Source organism: Epinephelus fuscoguttatus, linkage group LG19 (genome assembly GCF_011397635.1).
Source record: "Epinephelus fuscoguttatus linkage group LG19, E.fuscoguttatus.final_Chr_v1".
NCBI lineage: Eukaryota > Metazoa > Chordata > Actinopteri > Perciformes > Serranidae > Epinephelus > Epinephelus fuscoguttatus.
This window is the reverse complement of record NC_064770.1, coordinates 5,302,055-5,324,468: the sequence shown is the minus strand read 5'-3', so window position 1 is coordinate 5,324,468 and position 22,414 is coordinate 5,302,055. Positions and strand designations below refer to the sequence as shown.

Genomic DNA, 22,414 nt, shown 5'->3' with positions numbered 1-22,414 from the left:
CAGAACTGGAGAGAGGCGTGAAAAATAAATAAAGGTGGGCATGGCTCAAGTAGGGCGCAAAATTATAGACGGAGAACGATTGACAAATTTTTCCCTTTTAAGCCCTGACACTGTCATTTTTGTGTAGGAATTAAGCTACAATACATGACATATGTTGTTTTAATTAATAAATACAGTGTGAATAAAGATTACATAACATAAAAATAACTGCAGTCTTTGTTAATTGATAGCCGCTTAAATTAAACAATTTTTATAGGGCAAGTAAAAACTGACTTCGGGCAAGTAGATCTCTGATCAACTTGCCCGACTGGGCAAGTGAAAAAAATCCTTAGCGTTGAACCCTGGTGTAAGTTTGTGCTGCAGATTTTAGTTAATGAAACATTTCAGTTTCTGTGTGTATTCCTCATCTCACACACTTTACACTCTGCAGTCCTGAGAAAAAATAAATTCACAAAAGCAATTTTTCTTTAAAATGACTGTTGTCCTTATTGCTTTCAAGCCTGGACACACACACACACACACACACACACACACACACACACACACACACACAAACACTAACACACAGTGCTTACACCTGCCATTTATTGATTATTGTTTCCTCTACACCATGTTTTAGAAATTAATTTCTTTAATATAGGCCTGAAATGAAGCTTCACAGTACACCTACATTTCACACTCTCTTCTCTGCTACCTGTAATCCCTCAGACTCTGGTGACTCAGTATGGCGGTGTGGAGGCGCTGATCCACGCTGTGCTTCGTGCAGGGGAGAAGGAGGATGTTGCTGAGCCCGCAGTCTGCGCCCTGCGTCACCTCACCTCTCGCCACCAGGACGCTGAGCTGGCCCAGAATGCCGTGCGGCTGCACTATGGTATCCCGGCTGTCGTCAAGTTGCTGGGGCAGCCACACTACTGGCCTGTAGTAAAGGTGATGGGGGGCTGTGGTTTGTGTTGTTACGCTATTACTGTGCAATGGAAATATTATTGAATCAGCTTCAGCGGGTTTGATGGAAATGGCATGACAGGACAGGACAGGACAGGACAGGACAGGACAGGACAGGAGGGGACAAAACAGGACAGGACAGAAAAAGAATGGAAAGGACAGGACATAAAAGAAAAGGAAATGAAAGGACAGGACAGAAAAGGAAGGAAAATGAAAGAAAAGGAGGGATAGAACAGAAAAGGGATGGAACGGAAAGGACGGAAAGGGAAGGTAATTTTAAAAAAAAAAAGGTAAGGATAACGGCGAAAGTAAGGGACAGGAAATAATGTTAATAGCACTGATGGTGTTTATATGATTTCAGCTAGTCTGAAGGGAGACCACAATACAGAGGACAGTACTTCAGGTTCAGTACTGCCGCATGAGACAAAAATACAAGACGTACACGAAAATATATAGAAAGAACAGCCAGAACAGCATCTTCTGACAAGCAAACGCACACATCTCCCATCATGCTTCACTTCCAAAACACTTCAACTGTGACAACACCCGCTGGCGAGCTGTGTCCCCAGAGAGACAGACAGACAGACGGATAAAGAGCGAGAGACACTGAGAGCTACAGAGACAGAGCTGGTTGTATAGTTTCACAGTGAGGCAGACACTGAGGCCGAGCGACACTGAGAAAAGCCAGAGAGAGAGGGAGGACTGACAGAAGCTGCATTTCTCAGCCTGAGTAAAATTAACTAAACATACAGTGTAAAGCCCTGCAGGCAGCCCCTAGAGATTCATTAATGCACAAAACAAAAGTGTTGGAGAAAATGACCAACATATTGACAATATAGCTATTTCTTGAGCTTTACTGTGGAGGCTGCAGTGTGACAACAGAATAATCATAAATTACAGCAGGTTTGAATCATGTTAACTAACTGATACATGACACAAAACTGTTACAATTACATTCACATTATAATCATTGAATAAATATTTCTGTTCCCTTCTTCAGCTGTCATTTTCACAAGAGAAGGCAATTTTCATGTTCCTGTTGGCCACTGTAGTTCACATCCCCTCTGCGACAAGAGCATCAGAAAAACACAGATTTTTTTAATACGAAACTGATTTATTCAGAGTTTTAGTAGTTTAAATCACTGCATCTATTTGTTTTGGAGAGGAAGAGACCTCTGCGGACAATCTGACTCCCGGTGAAAACTTCCTGACCATCTGTATCTTAAGTTATGAGAGAGGAAAGGTGAGCAAAAATGAACCAACTATCTCCGACGTGCCAAACAGCATTGACGAAACACGGATTTATAATGTGAAACTGCTTTATTTAGTATTTTTGCTGGTTTGAATCACCGGATCCATTTGTTTTGGAGAGGAGGAGACCTCTGTGGATAATCCAGCTCATGTTAAAAAAACCCCCCGAATGTCTGGATCAGTAATAAGCTGGGCACACATTAAGTTATAAGAGAAAATAGGTGAGCCGACATTAACAGGTGATAGCGGACCCTCTGTAATGTGGCAAACAGCATTGGAGGAATTTTGGTTTGTAATGTGAAGCTGCTTTATTCAGTATTTTACTGCTTTAAACTACCTGGACCTTTTTTTTGTTTGTTTTGTTTTTTTCTGAGAGAAAGAAGCCTCTGGATAATTCTGCTCTTGCTAAAAACATTTTTTGTGCCAAACTTTCCAATAGATGTTGAAATCTACTGAAAGGAAAAATCAAGGAATCACTATAGTAACTGGGATTCATTTTAGCTCTACGTCTTACATATCTGAAACACTGGTATTCTCCTTTATCCACTCATATAGATATCTGTGTAGTGTTGATGATCTGCTGACACAGACAAAATCAAATGCAAACATGAGAAAAACATTTTCTTTTTTCTGAGGACTTAAATTACTGTTATGTTTAGAAGTACACTGTAAGCCCGGATAAATTGAATCTACTTTGAGGAAACCGTTACGTTACGTTAAAATAATTAAGTAATATGTAATGAAAACTTGAGTGCATTTAACTAAAAATTTTAAGTTCAATACACTAAGTGCCGAGTAGATTTAACTTAAAATCATTTGTAATATCAACTGCTTTACCCAATTATTCTACTTACTATCCTTAAGTTCAATGCACTAAATTCAAAGTTGATTTAACTTAAAATAATTTGTAATATCAATTGTTTTACCCATTTACCCCACTCAGTATCTTAAGTTAAAGTAAAGCAAAACAGAAGTATATTCTTTTTCTGTTTTATTTTAGAAGTGTTCAACAAATGAGACAGTCATACATTACACTGTCTGCAGTGCACTTATTTAAAAAAAAGTATCAGTTAAATAAATCTTCACATAATCAAAAAACTAAACTTTGTAAAAAAAAAAAAAAAAAAACTTGCAAAAAAACAAATCTAAAACAAATTACTAATGAAAAATAAATACAGTGCAAAGGCTCACAGTGTACTCAGCATTTTGTTTCTCAGAGAGAATAACTTCTGTAAATTTCCATTAAGAAATGTAAAATATACATTGTTAGTGAACACAATAGCACCTAGTAACATCTCTGTTTGGTCCCAATGAACATTTAACAATTACTCACTTGAACACAGAAAAATATTTGAAAATGAGCATTGTCAGAAGACAATCAACAACTAAAAGCATCTGCTTGTTTCTGAGAGACCGAATATGTCTGAATACACAATTAAACAAAGATGGTGTAATGCACACAATAACAATGTTAACTTTTCCCTGTCCCCAGTGAATATGGGAAAAATGTTTAGAAATTTTTAAAAGCTGGTCATTGAGAAAATTTAGGTGAACATCTAACTTATGGCAGATACATCAGAGTTATAACACTTATTCAGACCCAACCTTTTCAGCACTTTCCTAAAAGTGTCCTGAAGCAATTTTTTGTATGCTTGATTGCTGCTTGGATGAATCTGCAGCTGCGGAGGTCATAAGTACCTCATATAACCCCAAATCAAAAAAAGTGAATTATCCCTTTAACCCTATTTGCTGCAAGTCTGTATCAAACAGGGACCTTGTAAAACAGAACTGTAAAATCAGTGCTAACACCATAAAACATGCACTGCAAACAGCGCACCAGCAAACATGTTAGTATAAAAGTGTACTGAATATCTGGAACAGTAGTTTACCTATTCGGAACCCTGTTTTACACTGAGAGCTGATTTTTCAAGGTTTGTATTTTGGGTGCCAGCTCACTTTTACCCAGGTTGAACATTACCTGCTGAACAAAGTGGAAGGTATTTTTCATACACTTGGGGTAGTCAAGGTGCAGGGCATAAATCAGGCCAAAAAGGACATAGAAGGCCTGAGGCAGGTTTGCCAGTTCATCCATTACCACAGTCCCCTCCAAGATGATCCCCACTCTGGATGGGTTGAGCTGAGAACTTTCTTGACCAATGCAGAGGATTCCCACTGGAGTCTGACTGTAGGAGTCCTTGTCAGTTGCATCCTAACAGCAAAAAAATAGATTGACAAGAAGAGAACATTAAATTTTTTTCAGTTTATGTTGTGTCATAAATCAATGATAGATGTACAGTATTCAAAAAATGTTTTTAGTTCAAAATGTGGCTATAAAATTAAAGTTCAAGTCTGTGAGACATTGAATACTGATCAAATGTTTCTGGAAATCAGTGGCAGACAAGTCTTCATTAATGGCTGAAATTGAAAAACAAAATATGCACCTGCAGGGTTTACAAAAAATAAAGTTACTTACGGAGGAGGTCTTGAAGAAAGCAGATGGATCATCCCCCAAGATGACCGGCAGTCCCCAAAGACAGAGGCACCTGATGTCTGTTGGTTCAGTGGTCTAGAGGATAGTGGGCATAGAGCACACAGTTTTGCAACATTACATGACAGGAAAGGCAGAGAACAGAAGGGTGAGGGATAGAAGAGGAACAATGAAACAAGGAGAGCAAAGCAGAGAGGTCAGGAGATGAGAGGAAATGAGGAGATTTGAGAATGGAGAGAAAAGGGAAGAGGAGAGCAGAGAAGAGGTGAGAAAAGGGGAGGAGAGGAGAGGAGAGGAGAGGAGAGGAGAGGAGAGGAGAGGAGAGGAGAGGAGCAGAGGTCAACGCACCTTTGTCTGATGTAAAAATTCAGCCAAAAGCTGGCCAGTGAGGCCCTTCTTCTTCCTGAAGAGGTCCATCAGGCTTGGGGAGAAATGGTCAAGTGCATCAAAGAAGTTCTCTCTGAGATTTTTCCCCACCACTCTGTTGAACTCATAACAAACCTGAAACATAAAGCATAGCAAACAATGTACAATTTTATTCAACATTACATTTATACCACAGAAAGCCATCGTCATTTTTTGTAAATACTCAAAACAGTCACACAAACCTGGCTTTCTGTGAAAAGAGCTGGCCATCGATGTATTATCTGGCTGATGGCAGGCTTGTCTATGACAACTACTTTTCTCCGAAGAGCAAACGTCACATCCATCTCCTTCTTGATGAGGGGTCCATTTGGCTTTCTCTTCATCATTTCACTGATCAGGACCTGGCAAGCTCCTTCCAGGTTGTGGTCATCCATCCCCTCTGGATATTCGGGTAGGAAATTTATTTCCCCTTTCCTTGCCTTCTTTATATTTTTGTTGGGAGGATCGCCATCTGTAGTGTACCTTCCACGTTTACCACTGTTAACAGTGACATCAACTCAACCCAGCTGGTGCATTTTTGTTCTATAATTACCCATCTTGAACTTCACACTGTTCTTCTATCCATCCCAGCCAGAGGATGACCCTGATTCTTTAAGACACGGGTGAGTTTGTACTAAGGCTTTTGCAACAGCTTCAAAATGTTCCTTCTCTGGGTATGCTGTAAATGCATATATGGTCTCAGCCAGTTTTTCGAGGATATCATGTTTCAGTTCTTTTGTCACATTGAGATGGGTTCCATCCCTGAGATACAACAGGTTACCTTGACGCAGTCTATACTCAACATCAACAGAAAACTTGGGAATGTTGAATACCTCTGGCCACTGCAAACTTCTATCCAATGAGGAGTTGGACAGGATCTCAGTGTCGGCCTGGCTGTTTGTGTCACTAAATCATTCATTTACTGCAGTGATTGGTGTAAGCTCAATCATTGGAATGATTTTGATGGTTGGCTTCTCTGGGAGCTCAGTGAGATCTGTAAGGTTGCACAGCGCGTTGTCAAATTCAGGATCTTTGTATTATAAGGCGAAGTTGTAGTTTGCTTGGAGTGCGCCTTTGAGCCAGCCAACCAAATCTTCAAGTGTGTCAGGTCGTGTTGTCATTGTCATCTTTCTTATATCTCCCTCAGAGACAATAACCCTCATGGTTAATTTTGGTTGCACAGCCATCTGAGGAAAAAAATAATAGGCATTTAGCAAAAGTCTGGAGCCCTGATTCTGTTCAGTTAATTAAGTAATGTTATGATGGTAGCTAATATTGTTGAGTCACCTCCTGGACCTCATTGCTTTGTCACATGCATACAAATAGCCGTTTTCCCAGCGTTGTTCAATGACTAACCTTAATCTATTTCAATCAGCAGCCTTTTCATAATACAACAAGGTTGATAACGTTAACTTGTTCACTCACCAGATTCAGTAGACTGCTGTATCCCTACAGCTAATGTTACTGCTCTCTCTGGGAGCAGTCGTTCGCGGTGCCTCCTGTGCAGTCAAGCCAGCCGTCCCTCGTTTACGTTAAGTCAAGCCAGCCGCGCCAACATTTCAAGTGCTCCCGTATTGCAGACTTTACGGCAAATGCACGGAGGCGGTTAAGAAAGTCAGCGCTAGCATGCTACAGCGTGGACGTACTTCCGGTTTTCAGAATAAAATATGTGTGAAAGACAATAAAAAGAAAATGTGAAAAAATGTGAACGGCAATAAAAAGAGACATGTCAGTGTGATCCTGCAATGGTTTTGAATCATTATGTCACATGACCTTGAGGCTACTGACAAAAATTATATTTATTATTAAAACCAAAAAAAATAAAATTTAAAAAGTTGTAGTAAAGTAGTAAGGAAAAAAGTAGTAGTAGTGGTAGTGGTAGTAGTAATGATGATAATAATAATAATAATAATGATGATGATGATGAAAATAATAAGAAGGAGTAATAAACTATAATAAAAAGAGGTGTATCTCAACCAGCCAGTGGGGTACTATGGTCCTACACTGATTTTGAGTCATTAGGTCACATGACCTGGAAGCTATTGAGCTAAAATGCTAATATTTACATTAAAAAATATATTAAAAATATCAGGACTGTTACAATGTAATAAAAAAGAGGTGTATCTCAACCAGCCAGTGGGGTACTATGGTCCTGCACTGATTTTGAGTCATTACGTCACATGACCTGGAAGCTATTGAGCTAAAATGCTAATATTTACATTAAAAAATATATTACAAATGTGAGAAATATTAAAATGTAATAAAAAGAGGTGTATCTCAACCAGCCAGTGTGGTACTATAATGCTGCACTGATTTTGAGTCATTAGGTCACATGACCTGGAAGCTATTGAGCTAAAATGCTAATATTTACATTAAAACAATTATTAAAAATGAGAGAAATATTAAAATGTAATAAAAAGAGGTGTATCTCAACCAGCCAGTGAAGTACTATGATCCTGCACTGATTTTGAGTCATTAGGTCATTAGCCAAACCACCGCCCCTATAATTGCTTTTCAATGGTAGCCTACCTTTAAGCACCTCTGTCCGCAGTCCTCTTCTGTCCTCTGTCCAGATGACCTTCAACCAAGTGCTGTATTTTGTGCCGCTAGTTTTAAAGATGTCCAGTGTGACTGCCAACCACTGCTCAGGTGTCACATTGTCAGATAAATTATGTTTGATGAAGGTTTTCACAAGAGCATCCCTACCTCCGGCTAATTGCCAGAGGTCTTGAGTCTTCTTTCTTTGGCCTTTCTTAAAACGACCCATCGATTTAATTTACAGATGCTTAATCAACGTGCCTCTCCCCAGAAGATGTCTACCTTTCTCTAGCCTACTTGGACTGTTCTGGAAGTTCAGCTTCATTAGCGCCATCCACTGGTTTACATAGGCTATTGATGATACTAAGTCATTTTTATTTTTTATTGGTATGAATACTGACTCGACATTCACAACATACAATATCATGAGTAAGATACTATGTTAATTCAATGATTTTTAAAAATGAAATCGCTATTTTAGTAGGCTAGTTTTTTAATGTACCTAAATATTAGCATTTTAGCTCAATAGCTTCCAGGTCATGTGACCTAATGACTCAAAATCAGTGCAGCATTATAGTACCACACTGGCTGGTTGAGATACACCTCTTTTTATTACATTTTAATATTTCTCACATTTGTAATATATTTTTTAATATAAATATTAGCATTTTAGCTCAATAGCTTCCAGGTCATGTGACGTAATGACTCAAAATCAGTGCAGGACCATAGTACCCCACTGGCTGGTTGAGATACACCTCTTTTTTATTACATTGTAACTGTCCTGATATTTTTAATATATTTTTTAATGTAAATATTAGCATTTTAGCTCAATAGCTTCCAGGTCATGTGACCTAATGACTCAAAATCAGTACAGGACCATAGTACTTCACTGGCTGGTTGAGATACACCTCTTTTTATTACATTTTAATATTTCTCTCATTTTTAATATATTTTTTAATGTAAATATTAGCATTTTAGCTCAATAGCTTCCAGGTCATGTGACCTAATGACTCAAAATCAGTGCAGCATTATAGTACCACACTGGCTGGTTGAGATACACCTCTTTTTATTACATTTTAATATTTCTCACATTTGTAATATATTTTTTAATGTAAATATTAGCATTTTAGCTCAATAGCTTCCAGGTCATGTGACCTAATGACTCAAAATCAGTACAGGACCATAGTACTTCACTGGCTGGTTGAGATACACCTCTTTTTTATTACATTGTAACAGTCCTGATATTTTTAATATATATTTTTAATGTAAATATTAGCATTTTAGCTCAATAGCTTCCAGGTCATGTGACCTAGTGACTCAAAATCAGTGTAGGACCATAGTACCCCACTGGCTGGTTGAGATACACCTCTTTTTATTATAGTTTATTACTTCTTCTTATTATTATCATCATTATTATTATTATTATTATTATTATTATCATTACTACTACTACTACCACTACTACTACTTTTTTCCTTACTACTTTACTACGACTTTTTAAATTATATTTTTTTTGGTTTTAATAATAAATATAATTTTTGTCAGTAGCCTCAAGGTCATGTGACATAATGATTCAAAACCATTGCAGGATCACACTGACACGTCTCTTTTTATTGCCGTTCACATTTTTTCACATTTTCTTTTTATTGTCTTTCACACATATTTTATTCTGAAAACCGGAAGTACGTCCACGCTGTAGCATGCTAGCGCTGACTTTCTTAACCGCCTCCGTGCATTTGCCGTAAAGTCTGCAATACGGGAGCACTTGAAATGTTGGAGCGGCTGGCTTGACTTAACGTAAACGAGAGACGGCTGGCTTGACCGCAGTCTCCTGTGTTGGGGGGGCTCAACTCGGCGCGGTGTCCACACTGTGGAAGGCGCTGGCAGCCAACAGGTGAAAGTGTCACGTTAAACTGCACTGAACAACGTTCATCTCTGCTTAAACAGCCCCAGCTTTTAGCTAACTTAGCAGAGTTAGCTAACCAGCTAAAATGCCCGCCTGTCGACTTGACAAAAAAATCCAATGAAAAGTAAAAGGTGAAAAATTTCAGAATTGGATGAAAACGAACTTTCCCACGTCTCACCAGCAGCCCCACAAATTCATCCACACTTGCACACGATAAATACTCCGCAGCAGCTTACATCCAGATTTAGCAGACAGCCGTCCTGTTGCCCTCCTCACTCCCCCACTGGCCCACGGTGCTGTCTTCGTCTCTTCCCCGCGGGAGTACGGTGCCGACCTCCTCTATCCTCCGCTGAAGCGCGATACTGTCCTCTCTCCCCCACTATAGTGCAGTGCCGTTTTCCGCGGTACCTTCTGTGCTCACAGCCTCTCGAATGACACAAAATCCGACCAAAAGTATATAAAATGTCCGTCGAATCGGTTAAATTCAACTTTTTCACGTCTTGCCAGCAGCTCCAGAAAATGCACGGACATCTGCAACGTCACCAAGCGTCACGTTCAAAGCGTCAGGAAATAGCCAATCACGAGCTTCTGTTGTCTGACAGCGCAGTAAAACTCACTAATTCTAAGTTATTAAACTTAAAGTTATTCGTACATTCAAATATGTCTAGGTATTAAGAGAATGCACTTACATTTGATAGTAATGCAACAGAATATACTTACATAAGAATAGTAATGCAATCACACTTAAATCATTTAAGTATATTGTAATTACATTGTTTAATTAGATATGAAGTCCGGGTTTACAGTGTAACTGTGCCATGAGCTTGTAAATAAAACAAGAGAAAACAGAGCAAAAATAGCATAGCATTAGCATTTTGTGTGACATTTTCTTTTCAGAGGGGAATTCTGAATACATTGCCAAATCACCAGCCAACTTTCAGGATGTTGCTGCTGCTTAAACAGGAGGGAGCATATTAACATTGTGGACTTAGGTACATTCACTATCATCTTGTATGTTACTGAATCATTTGACCTGCCGTTGTGGTTGACAGTCAACAACATCCAAAGACAGATTTGCTGGACATTTTACATTATTTGTTTTGTGGTTGTCTATCTGCTGTTCAGGCCTCTGCAGAACGTGAATCAAAACTGGCCTCTGTGTGAATGAGGTAAATTGCTTTTTGATATCTGCTGATGTCGGCCATATTTCACACTGGTGGCAGAGGAAAACAAAGAAATGCTTGTGGCTACATGTAATACACCAACTAATGGCTTCACAACCACAACAGAGACCATCAAACAGCAGTGACAGCATGTAGGACATTTTTAGGAAACCATGGTGGGCAGATAAACACTGCTAAAAATCATTTATTCAACAAAGCCATTTCTATCATACTGTTTTAGGAGGAAAACATTAAAATTTGCCACTTTCATTCAGCTCTGTACAGTGTGGTGCCGTATTGTGAAGAAAATACACAGAACAGCTTTTTGTGCTTCATCTGTGGTAGGCAGGTGTCCTGTGGTCTGACCAACAAAACTATACTGTGGTTTCCATGTGGTGCTAATAGCTCTTTGCCATTTAGTGACATGCTGTTATCTAAAATATCTTACAGTCTAAAGCATGTTTACCCTTGATACTGTTACTGAGGGTAAATTGCTGTAGCAGCTTTTTGTGTGTGTCGGCAATCAGGGATGGAAAGAGTAGGCCTACTAGAATATCACATTACTGATACTACTGTCAAATTAAAATATACCTTTAGGCTACAAAAGAAACTGCCACAAATGGCAACTTTCATGCTACAAACTAACAGGCCTGGTTCTGGACTGCTTTGCTCACGCAGGCTTTTACAAAGTTGTTCAGAATCCTGGCTTGTGAACAACTGAGCCTTTCAGGAGTTCCCCTTTCATAGCCAATGATGATACGCTAATCAGTTATTAATGAACCTGTGTACCTGCAGAATGTTCCAAACAGGTGTTACTGAGTGTTCCACAACATTGTCAGTCTTTTGTTGTAACTCTCCCAACTTTTTGAAACGTGATGTGGGTATTGAATTCAAAATGAGTGTATATTTACAAAAATCAAAGTTTGTTTAAATATTAAAAAGATTGTCTTTGGGCTGTATTCAATAGATTATACAAGGTCAACAAATGATGTCACAGATCAGTCAGTGTTACAGCTTTTTTGGAATTGGTTGCATATTGCAGGGATTAAAGTTGCTACGACGGATTTCATTTGTCATTTGGAGTTAATATTACTTAAACTTGATGGCTGCATTAAGCCTCCTACAGAGATTTTAGCAATCTATAATTTAAGTGCAGCAACACTGTGTGTCATGGATTAAATAAGCTTGGGTACGACATCAAGTTTGATATATGCAGACTGTATGATGACAGTGCTTACTAAAACACAGCCTATGGCGTACGATGAAATAGCTTCCCATACTATTATAACTTCTCTAACTGTGAAACACCGCATAGAGGGTCACATTATTTAAAAAAAAAACCTACGTTTTGTGAACACTATATACTGCTATGTGTGTGTGTGTGTGTGTGTGTGTGTGTGTGTGTGTGTGTGTGTGTGTGTGTGTGTGTGTGTTTGCTAGCTTCTGGAATGCTCACCTGGCAGCTGCAACTCCGGCACCATTTCCCCCCATGCTTTGTCCTTCTTTTCATGTTAAGAGCTGGAGGACACATCATACAGGCAAGGCCTCTGTTGCCACAACTCCAAAAGGTTTTCCTCTTGCTCAGATCACATTTGTCTTAGCATGTTTTGCCTCCATGGCGAGCTGCAGTCCATCATTTCATGCTGCATTTCTATTGGTTGGTTAGTGGACGTAGGTCATAACAGCAGTCACAAAATGAGATGGTCATCCATTTCTGACACTGTCAGAAGTTTATCCCAGGTTGTCTTTGATCGCCGACAGTGACAACAGCCATGCTTAAACTTCTCTCACTGTGCGATGAAGAATCATCGTTTTAGAACCTCGACCAAAGATATCACCACGTTTTTTCATGATGGTCATCTTTTGTGTGGGACAGCCCAAATCACACAGTGTATACTGGGCTGCAGAGAACAGCAGCAATGGTTATGTGAGGAATGGTGCTGAAATCTCATAATTCTATGACCTGTGTTATTTGTTTAGCAGGCGTCAAGTGTATGTTTTACAAATTGCAGATGTGATATGTGACTTGGCTGTGGCATGAAAAACAAAATTGTCAAAATATTTTTTTTTAGTTTTTTTATTTAATCTCTGATATTCACTTATTCATATGTTTATATTCATATTTATTTATTTCATCATTTTTAAAGATATTTTTTGGGGCATTTTTAACTTTATTTGATAGGACAGACAAGCGTGAAGGGGGGAGAGAGAGGGGGGATGACATGCAGCAAAGGGCCACAGGCTGGAGTCAAACCCGGGCCACTGCGGCAACAGCCTTGTACATGGGGTGCCTGCTCTACCACTAAGCCACCGACGCCCCATAATTTTTTATTTTTGGGACTTTATTTTTAAGGCATTTTTTTGATGGGTATTTTTATTAATGTATTTATTTATCTCATATTGATTTTAAATGGCATGTAGTGTGTTTCAGAGAGTTCATAAAACTGTAGTGACATTAAATAAGAGAAAGATGAAAAATAGGCTTCAGTATGGGTATGAAAATATATTTCATAATCAATTATATGCCATTACTAAAACAATTTCATGCTTTGGAGGCATAACAATTGCATTGGCAACACAGCCCACCCCTTATGGGATTATTGAGACACATTAAGAAAAAATAAAAAAATCTGGAGCCATCACGCTGACACAAAACAAAATAAATAACAAATATAAAGTTAACAATTCAACACAAAACACTGGCATGACAAAGTAAACACCTAATACAAAAGGAAAATAAATTAAACAGGTAAAGAGTGTGGGAGGACAAAAGGGAGAGAGAGCAAGAGTGAGAAAGAAAGAGGGAGAGAGAGAGAGAGAGAGAGAGACTGTATACCTCCAAGTGTACTACATTCATCTGTGATCTTATGAGCCACCCTAAGAGCCTGCTACTGTGCATAAATTGTGTGTTTCCTTCAGTTCCAGTCTTTATGAATAAAGTTTGATATTGCAAATATGTGGTTATCAAAAAGCAATTTAACTATATTGCTGCCAGGGGACACGCCTACCTGTTTTGGTACTTTGTCAAAAATAATTTTCCTTAGGTCATCATGAAATGGACAACAGAGTAAAAAGTGAGTTTCACTCTCTACTTCACCGAAGTCACAGTAATGACATAATCTTTGATGTACTTCAGTTCCAGTATATCAACCCAACCTGGTCTCACTCCAAAGTCAATGAAAACCAGCGCTTGGTCAGTGACTTTTGGTGTTAGACACTGACAAATAAATCTGTCCTTTCATGTTGGCATGATACATGCCCTGTTGCCATTATTGTTTAACGGTGCCCAACAGCGTCAGGGGGAAACGCAACAGGACAAGTTAAGGTGGTAAAAGTAGTAGAGTGGGCTGGAGGGGTGGTAGATAGGTCCAACAACCACAGACTTTCGGCCGGGAGGCCTGTGTTTACTTCCTTTGTGTTAGTAAAGCCAAACCCTTCTTTTTTCCTAAACCCAACCACATGCATGTGAAGGCAAAACATAACCATGTACTCTTCTTGTCAATGGGGAAAACAAAACATCAATTCGTGTTGTTGTACCAACATAGTGCCTTTATTTTGAAAGAAACTGTATGCATTTTCTGTGAAAACAGGAGTGTATTTTGGAAATAAGACAATTCATTTAACAGGCTTAAGTTGACATCAACATCCAGTGCACCCAGGGTACCTTACACGTCATATCTTGACATGGAAAGATCATGACCAAACATGTGATGAGGTCCCTGTGAGAATGTGTTGAACGACCAGTTTTAATATGTAGTGGTAGTATCAAAGAGGAACCTGTGCACAGACAGAATGCAGGCTCTTAGATAGATGATACACACCATATTTTTCACATCCATACACTGTTACATGTTCATGATTTCAATCTGTGATGAATGTCCTCTACCCATTTATTTTCATACCTGTCATGGGAAGTTCTTTGAACATCACAGAATCCACCCTCTGTCTGTGGCTGTAGAGATGCCCAAGCCCATACTCATTAAAAACATCACACATTTCTGACACCCATTCACCTCCTTTTGAGAGATTCCATCTGAAAATCTTGCTCTCCAGTCTACTATTTGGAAGGGCAAGCAATATACATTTGACTGACTTAAAGTGACTTCCGGGATAAATCACAGCCTCTTCCTCCGATCTGCTATCCGACCACAGGTCCACAGACAGATAAGTTTGCTGGTTGAACAGAAACAGATACAGATAGGGATGTCTCTGTACACCTCTAGGTCAGTGCAAATTGTTGATGAATCTTAACACTGAATTTGCAACAGCTTTTTAGAGCCAATATCCCACATTCCAGGATGTAGCCTAGAATGCAAAGGACAAACAAAGAACAAAGGAAGTGATTTTGTATGCAAAATTGATTCTGTTGATGGTATGCTTAATTAACACAATGGGACAAGTGTGAAGCTTTGATTCAGCATGCAGATTTTGATGCAGAATCAATACAAACCGAAGTGTCAATTAATGTTTACACATATTTGCTAATCTGGAAATAATACAAAGGTTGTTTAGACTCTTTTAATAGCAAAAAAATAAGGAATATGGATATATACATGTCTGGTGAATTGATCATAGCTTATAATAGGACAAAAGGCAAGTCAGATCATCAACTCTGACTGACCCACAGGGCAAATGGGTGTGCGTAGGTGCCTGTGCCTCCTCCAATGTTAGTACCCTCCCTTAACAGGCAGGTCTTGATGCTAACTTTTTTCCCAAGGAGCACATGTGCTCCTAAGTTGAAAAAGTAAGGAGCGCACAAAGAACTTTAGGGGCACAATGTAAATTGATCAAATAATGTGTTTTCCGTAATAAACGTGATGCAAATAGGCAAAATTATTTAATGAATTTGTATACAAAATGTAAAGAAAGGTAAAATCATCAAGTTTTGAAAAAGTATTGCAATTTAATTTTGTCTTTAATGTTATTATTTTATATATATTATCTTTGCAATATGATTATCTTATATAATGTCATTACTATCCTAAAACATTCTCCAGGTCCTCTGAAACTCTGCAGGACCTAATTCCACCCTGCCCAGCAGTGGTACCATGGCAAACGGTCCCTAACTGCGCAAATGCGAGTGAAACGCTCGCACTGTCGAGCCCTGACAGGGGAGGGCAGGCTTTCTCCATGGAAGATTTAAAAGTGTGGTAAACATTATTAATTCTTTAGATGGACTATGTAACAAAGCAAATGAAAACACAGGAGAGACTTAGTGGTGTGGGCTGAAAAGTTCCACTACTATACTGGCATCACACATCGCCACTTAACAAAGATTACAGGAACAGTGGAGCCCCAAAGATCATTCTATTCCTCTTTTCTTGCTCTTCTTCTTCTTTTGTCTCTCTCCTATTTCCTTCTTTTCTGTCTCTGTCTTCTTCTTGCTCTTACTTCTACCTTGTCTGCTCTACTGCCTTCTTGGCAGTGAGCCCAGCTCAAAGCGCCCTGTTCACTCGGAATTTAGCTGTATTCTTTGAGCCCTACGGAACGTGCTGAAGGCTGAAATCTAGCAAACATTGCTAGCCCTCCTAAGTTGCTCTTTCCAGTCTGAAAGAAACCTGCCTCAGTCTGCGCAGTGTCTGTGCTCTAACAATACCAAAGTTAGAACTGAAACAAACTCTGAATTCAATGAACATCCCAGCCCATCGGTTGCGAGAGAAGATCTCATCATCCTACCGCCTGCTGAGAGAGAGAGAGAGAGAGAGAGAGAGATAATCCAGGCTGAGCCGCAACCTTGGGACCGATCGTACCTGAAAAAACCTGAAGAATCCTGAGCACTCCATGGATTGATCCATGTGAGATATGGCACTGATCACCCACTTCTCCCTCCCTTTCAGCACAACTTTTCCCCTGGCCATCTGAACCACCCAGGGCTTCATTTATGAACAACACATTCTCTCTCCGACCTTGTCACATGATAAGAGATATGACGTGCAAGGTACCCTGGGTGTATTGGTTTTTGATGTTGTGGGACAACGTTTGAACTTCTGCCTGTTTCATGTGTCTGTTTTCATAAGACAATTCTGTTTTCACAGGAAATGAACAGTTTACATGCAGTCTCTTTCAAAATAAATGCACTATGTCAGTACAACAACGCAAAGTGACAAGTTGTTTTTTCCGTTTTACAAAAATGCATGCGGTTACGTTAGGCCAACACATGCAAGGGGTTGGGTTTAGGCAACAACAGCAGATTGTGGGTATAGGACAAAATGTTACGTGAGACACACACTGGCCTACCAGGTGAAAGGTGATGGTTGTGGGACCATTCACCACCACTCCCACCAATGTCAATGCAAAAAACCTCATGAATGTTGACGCCTAGAAATGAGACTGCCAATCAGTTTTTGTTTATAGTGAATCATAACAACAGAGAGGAAGACTAAAAACAAGGAATTTTTCGGACACAGTAATTGAGGTGCTTGTGGATGAGGTTGGGGTTCGAAAGCACATATTGTTTGAAATTAAAAAAAAAAAAGGAAAGACATGCAGCAAGTGGCAACATACTGTGGCTGCAGTTAATGCTGTGCATTCAGCTGACCGAACAGTACCTTAAATTAAAAGAAATCAGATCCCAAGGTTGAGGAAAAAAAAAAAAAGAATTGCATCCCACTGTCAGAGCATGTCTGTTACTGATGGGAGCAAAGGCACACCTGAGCTGTCATTGCTTGAACCTTAATTACCTCTACACGCAAGGAAACAGTTGTGTCTGGCAAAGTGTTGGGATGGAGTGAAATGCTGACATAGCTGAGATTACAGACATGTCCCGTAGTTCTTCCAGGGTCAATGGGGGCAACCCAGTCTCATTCCTAAGTCGTCAAAAACTGGTGCTTGGTCAGTGAGCTCCAGCATCAGACACAGAGGAAAAAAGCTGTTGTTTCACAATGGCATGATATGCAGCCGGTTGCTGTTATTGTTTATGGGCACCCAGCAGCATTAGGGGGAAAGGTGGCAGGACAACAGCTACTGTTATGGCAGCGGAAGTCTGAGTAGGGCAGGCTGGAGGGGAGGTGGATGGGTCTAACAACCACCGACTTTTACCTGGGAGGCCGGTGTTCACTGCCCATATGATTGTAAAGCCAAAGCCTGTTCTTTTTTTCCTAAACCCAACCATGTGCAAATGTTGTTGACAAATGTACTGATGTAATGCATTTATTTCGAAAGAGACTGCATGCAAACTGTACATTTCCAGTGAAAACAGAAGTGTATCCTGAAAACAGAGAATGTAACAGGCTCACAAGGTGTCCTACAACGTCAACAACCAATGCTCCCAGGGTACCTTGTATGTCATATCTCACTGTGTAAAGTCCATGACCAAACGTCAATATGTGACAAGGTTAGAGTGACATTAAGTTGGGCAAGGAGGCTCCTGGTGAGGAGATTCCTGGCAAGGGGGCTGTAGCCATAGAACGTCTGGCTGTCCAAAGTGCTCCCATGTGCACGGCATCTGTGTAAATGTCCAGGAAAGAGACAACGTCATAGCAAAAATGTTAAAGCAGACAAACGAGAGTGAGTGATACGAACACCTCATTACGTCCTCACGGATCCATGTTGCCAGTTGATAGCAAACATGGGCATCAGAGTAACACATTTTTACTGCTCTCTGTGAGTTTTCCACAATCCGTATGTGCAGATGGTGAAAATGCGCCAGATTACACTCTCAAGGATCCTTGCTCCCAGTTGATATCCCTCCTGTCATGGAGGAGGCTGTGGATCAGGGTCCTCATTCTGGAGAGGTGGGAGGCCAGGAGGGAGAGACATGCCAACTCTCTGTGCCATATTGTGCAAATAAAGCTGCAATAATCTGGTTAAGATTTTTTTTTGGTGGTAAAGAAGTCTGCCACCTAAAGCATCTAAACATTGCTATCGGCATTTTAGGAGGCTGATGGCACAACTAAGCACCCACGGTAGAGAGCATCATTGTAGCACATTTTCTCTGCCCTCTGTGGGTTTGTAAATGGGAAGAGGAATCAGCACCTGTGGGCGTAGCCACTGTCACCTGCAGGTTATAGTGGAGAGTAATTTCAGGATGAATGGTGAGATTTTTTACAATATGTTTTTTCATCACGTACCAAGAAGCCAGCCATCATACACAAAGCCTACATGTAGTCGGCCCCCCACACTGGTATGCGTCAGGGAAAAGGACACGTGTGGCCAGGACTTTGTGCCAACACATTTATCACAACCAAGTTAGAGTCACATATGACTTGGACTTTTTTTGAATGCATGCTTTCAGTTTTCATTAACAGATTTGTTTTTATATGGAACCCTTTAAGCAATACGAGTGCAGTAAGTTGCACCAACTGCATTTGGAAAACTGGAACTTGCTGCCTCTTGATGTCAGCCTGTTCTCCCACAGCATGAGGAAACATGATGTGTCGAATACACAATTTAATTATCCCATCATGTAAAACAGCTGACATTATGAAATTATTAAGATTAAATTTAACACACTTCTGTTATTCCCAAAAGGGCCAGTAGGCAGGAATGTAAACATTACGTGGTGTTAATCACATCAAGCACATTACTACTGACTAATTCTTGCTCGTAACAACTGGTCCGCAGAAACCCTATAGTGGTCAGTACCTGTATTTGTACTGGGATGGTTTGATTCCATCGGTTTGGTCTGTCTAATGCTGGACTCAGTTCAGCACATAGATCCAAAAGCACTGCTCCAGGTAATCTAAATCTGTTTATTAGCCAGTCATCATCATTAGCCAGGAAATCTTCGTGGTCCCTGAACAATCAATCTCTCCTAAGTCTTTTATTTAGACTGATTGCTTCACACCTTGCCAAAATGATCAAAGCAATCAGTGATGTCCTTAACCCTGGGATATGATTTGAAAACTGAAGTTTGATAGGTGAACACAGTTTATTTTTTTATTGAAGTTTGTCTTGGTAAACTTGGCCTGCATTATGATTGGGACTCATAATTGGGATATGGAGTGTATTGATTGTGCGAAAGCTGTCACTGGCTTTATTTCCAGACTTGGCTCATTTACACAATCCATATGTGCAGGTGGTGAGAATGTGCTGGGTGAAGTGACTGAAGAAGGCAGAGTTTAAGTGCCTGACAGCACAGATGTGTTCACAGCAGCAACACAAAAACTATATGAAAACTAAAGTTGTACTTGGTGATATATGCACAGTATAAGAGGATATTATTGAAAACTCTCAATGGTCTGCAATTGCTTAATGTATTTGATGTGTACATTTTAACAGCTACAGCGTGCTCCACTACTGACCATGAGTGTGACTCCTCTGTGCCTGTGATGAAATACTAAGCAGAGTGAGATTTGACATTTGAGTTGGTTTGTATCTTTTACAATTGAAAGGTGCTTATGGAATAGTTGGCTCAGGAAATTGTCCACTAATCAGAAGATTAGCGCTTTCATCCCCACCTGCTCGATTCCATATGTTGAAGTATCCTTGGGCAAGATTCTCCAGGCTACCCCAATGCTGTGTGAGTGCTGTCAATGTTTAGGTGAGCAGGTGGCACCTTGGGCTTCGGCCATCAGTGTATGAATGAGTGTGTGACTGGGTGAATGTGACGTAATGTAATAGCGTGGTTGAAGGACAAGAAAGTAGTGATGGCCAAATGAAGCTTTATGAACCACCAGTTGTATGTGCTGAACCCACTAGATGGCGCTCTTGGTGCAGTGAAAAAGGTGTTTGTTCAACCCTTTGTTGAACAAAGAGTGCCAGAGTGGACCCAAAAAATGAAGAAAATTGTTCATGAAGCTTTATTTGGCCATTGCTAGTTGAAACCAAACTGCATTGCCATCCCTTGAGCCTTTTTCATTACACCAAGAGCGCCATCTAGTGGATTCAGCAAAAACAACTGGTGGTTCATGAAGCTTCATTTGCACATCACTACAGGAAAGATGCTATACAAATGCTAGTCCACCATGAATGGCTCACTAGCACAAGCACAAATAACACTGCTGGTTTGAATGGATATTTGTGATAAAGTGGATCTATAGTTGAAATTAAATGTATGCAACTTAATTTCTACAATTTGGCTTCAATTCACCACTTCACCATCTGCATTCCGAATTTCCCCTGCAAAGGTGCCATATTCTCCTTCCAGGTATTTTGTTATGGATCCTAACTTTTGAATGTGAAGTGGCGAATACTCTTCCCAGCCCAGTTTTGTGCATAAAAGGATATAAATGAGGCCCCAGGTGAAACTTGAGTTTTTTTTCCTGTGGTATTGGGGTTGATGTCATGAGAGTGAGGAAATGTTAGATTAGGAGCAGAGTCTCTCACCACTATCGAAATGATGTTGGATCCTACAGGGTTTTTTTTATTTCGCTTTGGTTTCCCACTAATTTCTCTCAGCTGCTGAATGGTGCTTTAAAGTCAATTGATCTCGTTAATGTTCAAGCCTTTGTCCACTGGGTGGCCTCTTGCGTTTCCATTATCAAGTCATCTTGCCAAGATCTCATTCACCGCTTTATTTGGTATACTGTGATTGATCATTGATTAGCTGCCTAACACTGGATTCACTGATTTCATTTATCATTGCATTTATTCATTCATTTGTATTCATTAGATGATAGTTGTGTCCATAGACAGTTCAGCAAAACCTTCAGAGATAAAGAAGCTTAGTACCAGGTCTAAACACGATTTTTAAATTGTTTTCAGTGGTGATTCAAAATTCAAATCTGTGGAATTCTGCAGAACAACAAAAAATAACCTCACACAATAGCAATTTTAGCATATTCTTGTAATAACCTTGAATCAAAAAAGATATTAATCATGAAAACTTGAAGAAAAACTTTAAGCATTTGTTGGAAAAGTCAATCGACAAAATGTGGGACACCTGGGGCCGGTTGCACCAACTGGTCTCTACTACGCCTGGTCGTAACTCCTAAGATGGTCTTTGTTAAGTCTTAAGGAGTGGACTTACGCCGGTTGCACCAACAGGGCTTACGCCTGGTCTTAGCTATGCCGGTTTTAGCTGTGCGCATCCATGGGAATGCCTCCGGAATGCCGCACGCAGCCTGCCTAGAGGAATGTGGTGACGTCAAATGATGCGCCGCTGACAGTTGACAGCCCCTCTCATCTGTGTTGACAGTTTATTTACAGTTTAAGATTTGAAGAAAACATGGAGGATCAATGGAAAAGCAAGGGTAACTCTACAGACATTGAAATTAGAAAATTAATCAAACTGTACAGCCAGCACAGAGACCTGTTGACTGCCAAGCAGTCAGACGTCGTCACAAATAAGACAAAACAGTATGTACGGGCAGAGATAACGGGGCACATCAATACATATTCAGACACTGGCTGCCTTCGTACAGAGGCTGACATTAGGAAGAAGTGGAAAGATCTCCTCAGCAAGGTAAAAAAAAGATGTCTCCTCCAAAAAAAATCATCCAACTGACTCCTCCTCCCCCGAAAACCTCAATTTACAGTGACATCATTGTTGACATATTTGGGGAGGATTCCCCTGCCTTCACTTCACTTGGATGGCGTCGAAAGTGGCAGCAATCCAGCAATCAGTCCACCATCACTGGACAAGCCAGAGGCAGAGCCAAAGGATGTTCACCTTCATGAGGAAAGCAGTGTTTGCAAAGATGTGGATTCTACATAAAACTATAGCTATCTATTTAGCAAGGGTGCTTTTCTTCTTCCCAGTAGCCTACCTGTCAAGGGTTTTTTTTTTTTTTTTCTTAATTTAATTTCAGACTCAAGCAATGCCAGTGCCACTCATGCCAG

General features: G+C 40.0%; 2 protein-coding genes across 2 annotated transcripts in view; one reads left to right on the top strand and one right to left on the bottom strand.

The window, feature by feature from the left end:
- Nucleotides 1–22,414, top strand: part of LOC125878809 (junction plakoglobin-like) — a 237,920-nt gene that overhangs the window by 165,409 nt on the left and 50,097 nt on the right. The window contains exon 10 of the mRNA XM_049560200.1: nucleotides 709–927. Within this exon, the coding sequence (XP_049416157.1) occupies nucleotides 709–927 (219 nt within the window). The remainder of the gene's footprint in view (nucleotides 1–708; nucleotides 928–22,414) is intronic.
- LOC125878870 (uncharacterized) lies at nucleotides 3,207–6,768 on the bottom strand. The gene is made up of 5 exons (XM_049560336.1): nucleotides 6,512–6,768; nucleotides 5,290–6,273; nucleotides 5,030–5,182; nucleotides 4,667–4,759; nucleotides 3,207–4,402 (listed from the first exon to the last, which is right to left on the bottom strand). The coding sequence occupies exons 2-5, from the start codon at nucleotides 5,479–5,481 to the stop codon at nucleotides 4,100–4,102; spliced, it is 741 nt and encodes a 246-aa protein (XP_049416293.1). The 5' UTR covers nucleotides 5,482–6,273; nucleotides 6,512–6,768; the 3' UTR covers nucleotides 3,207–4,099.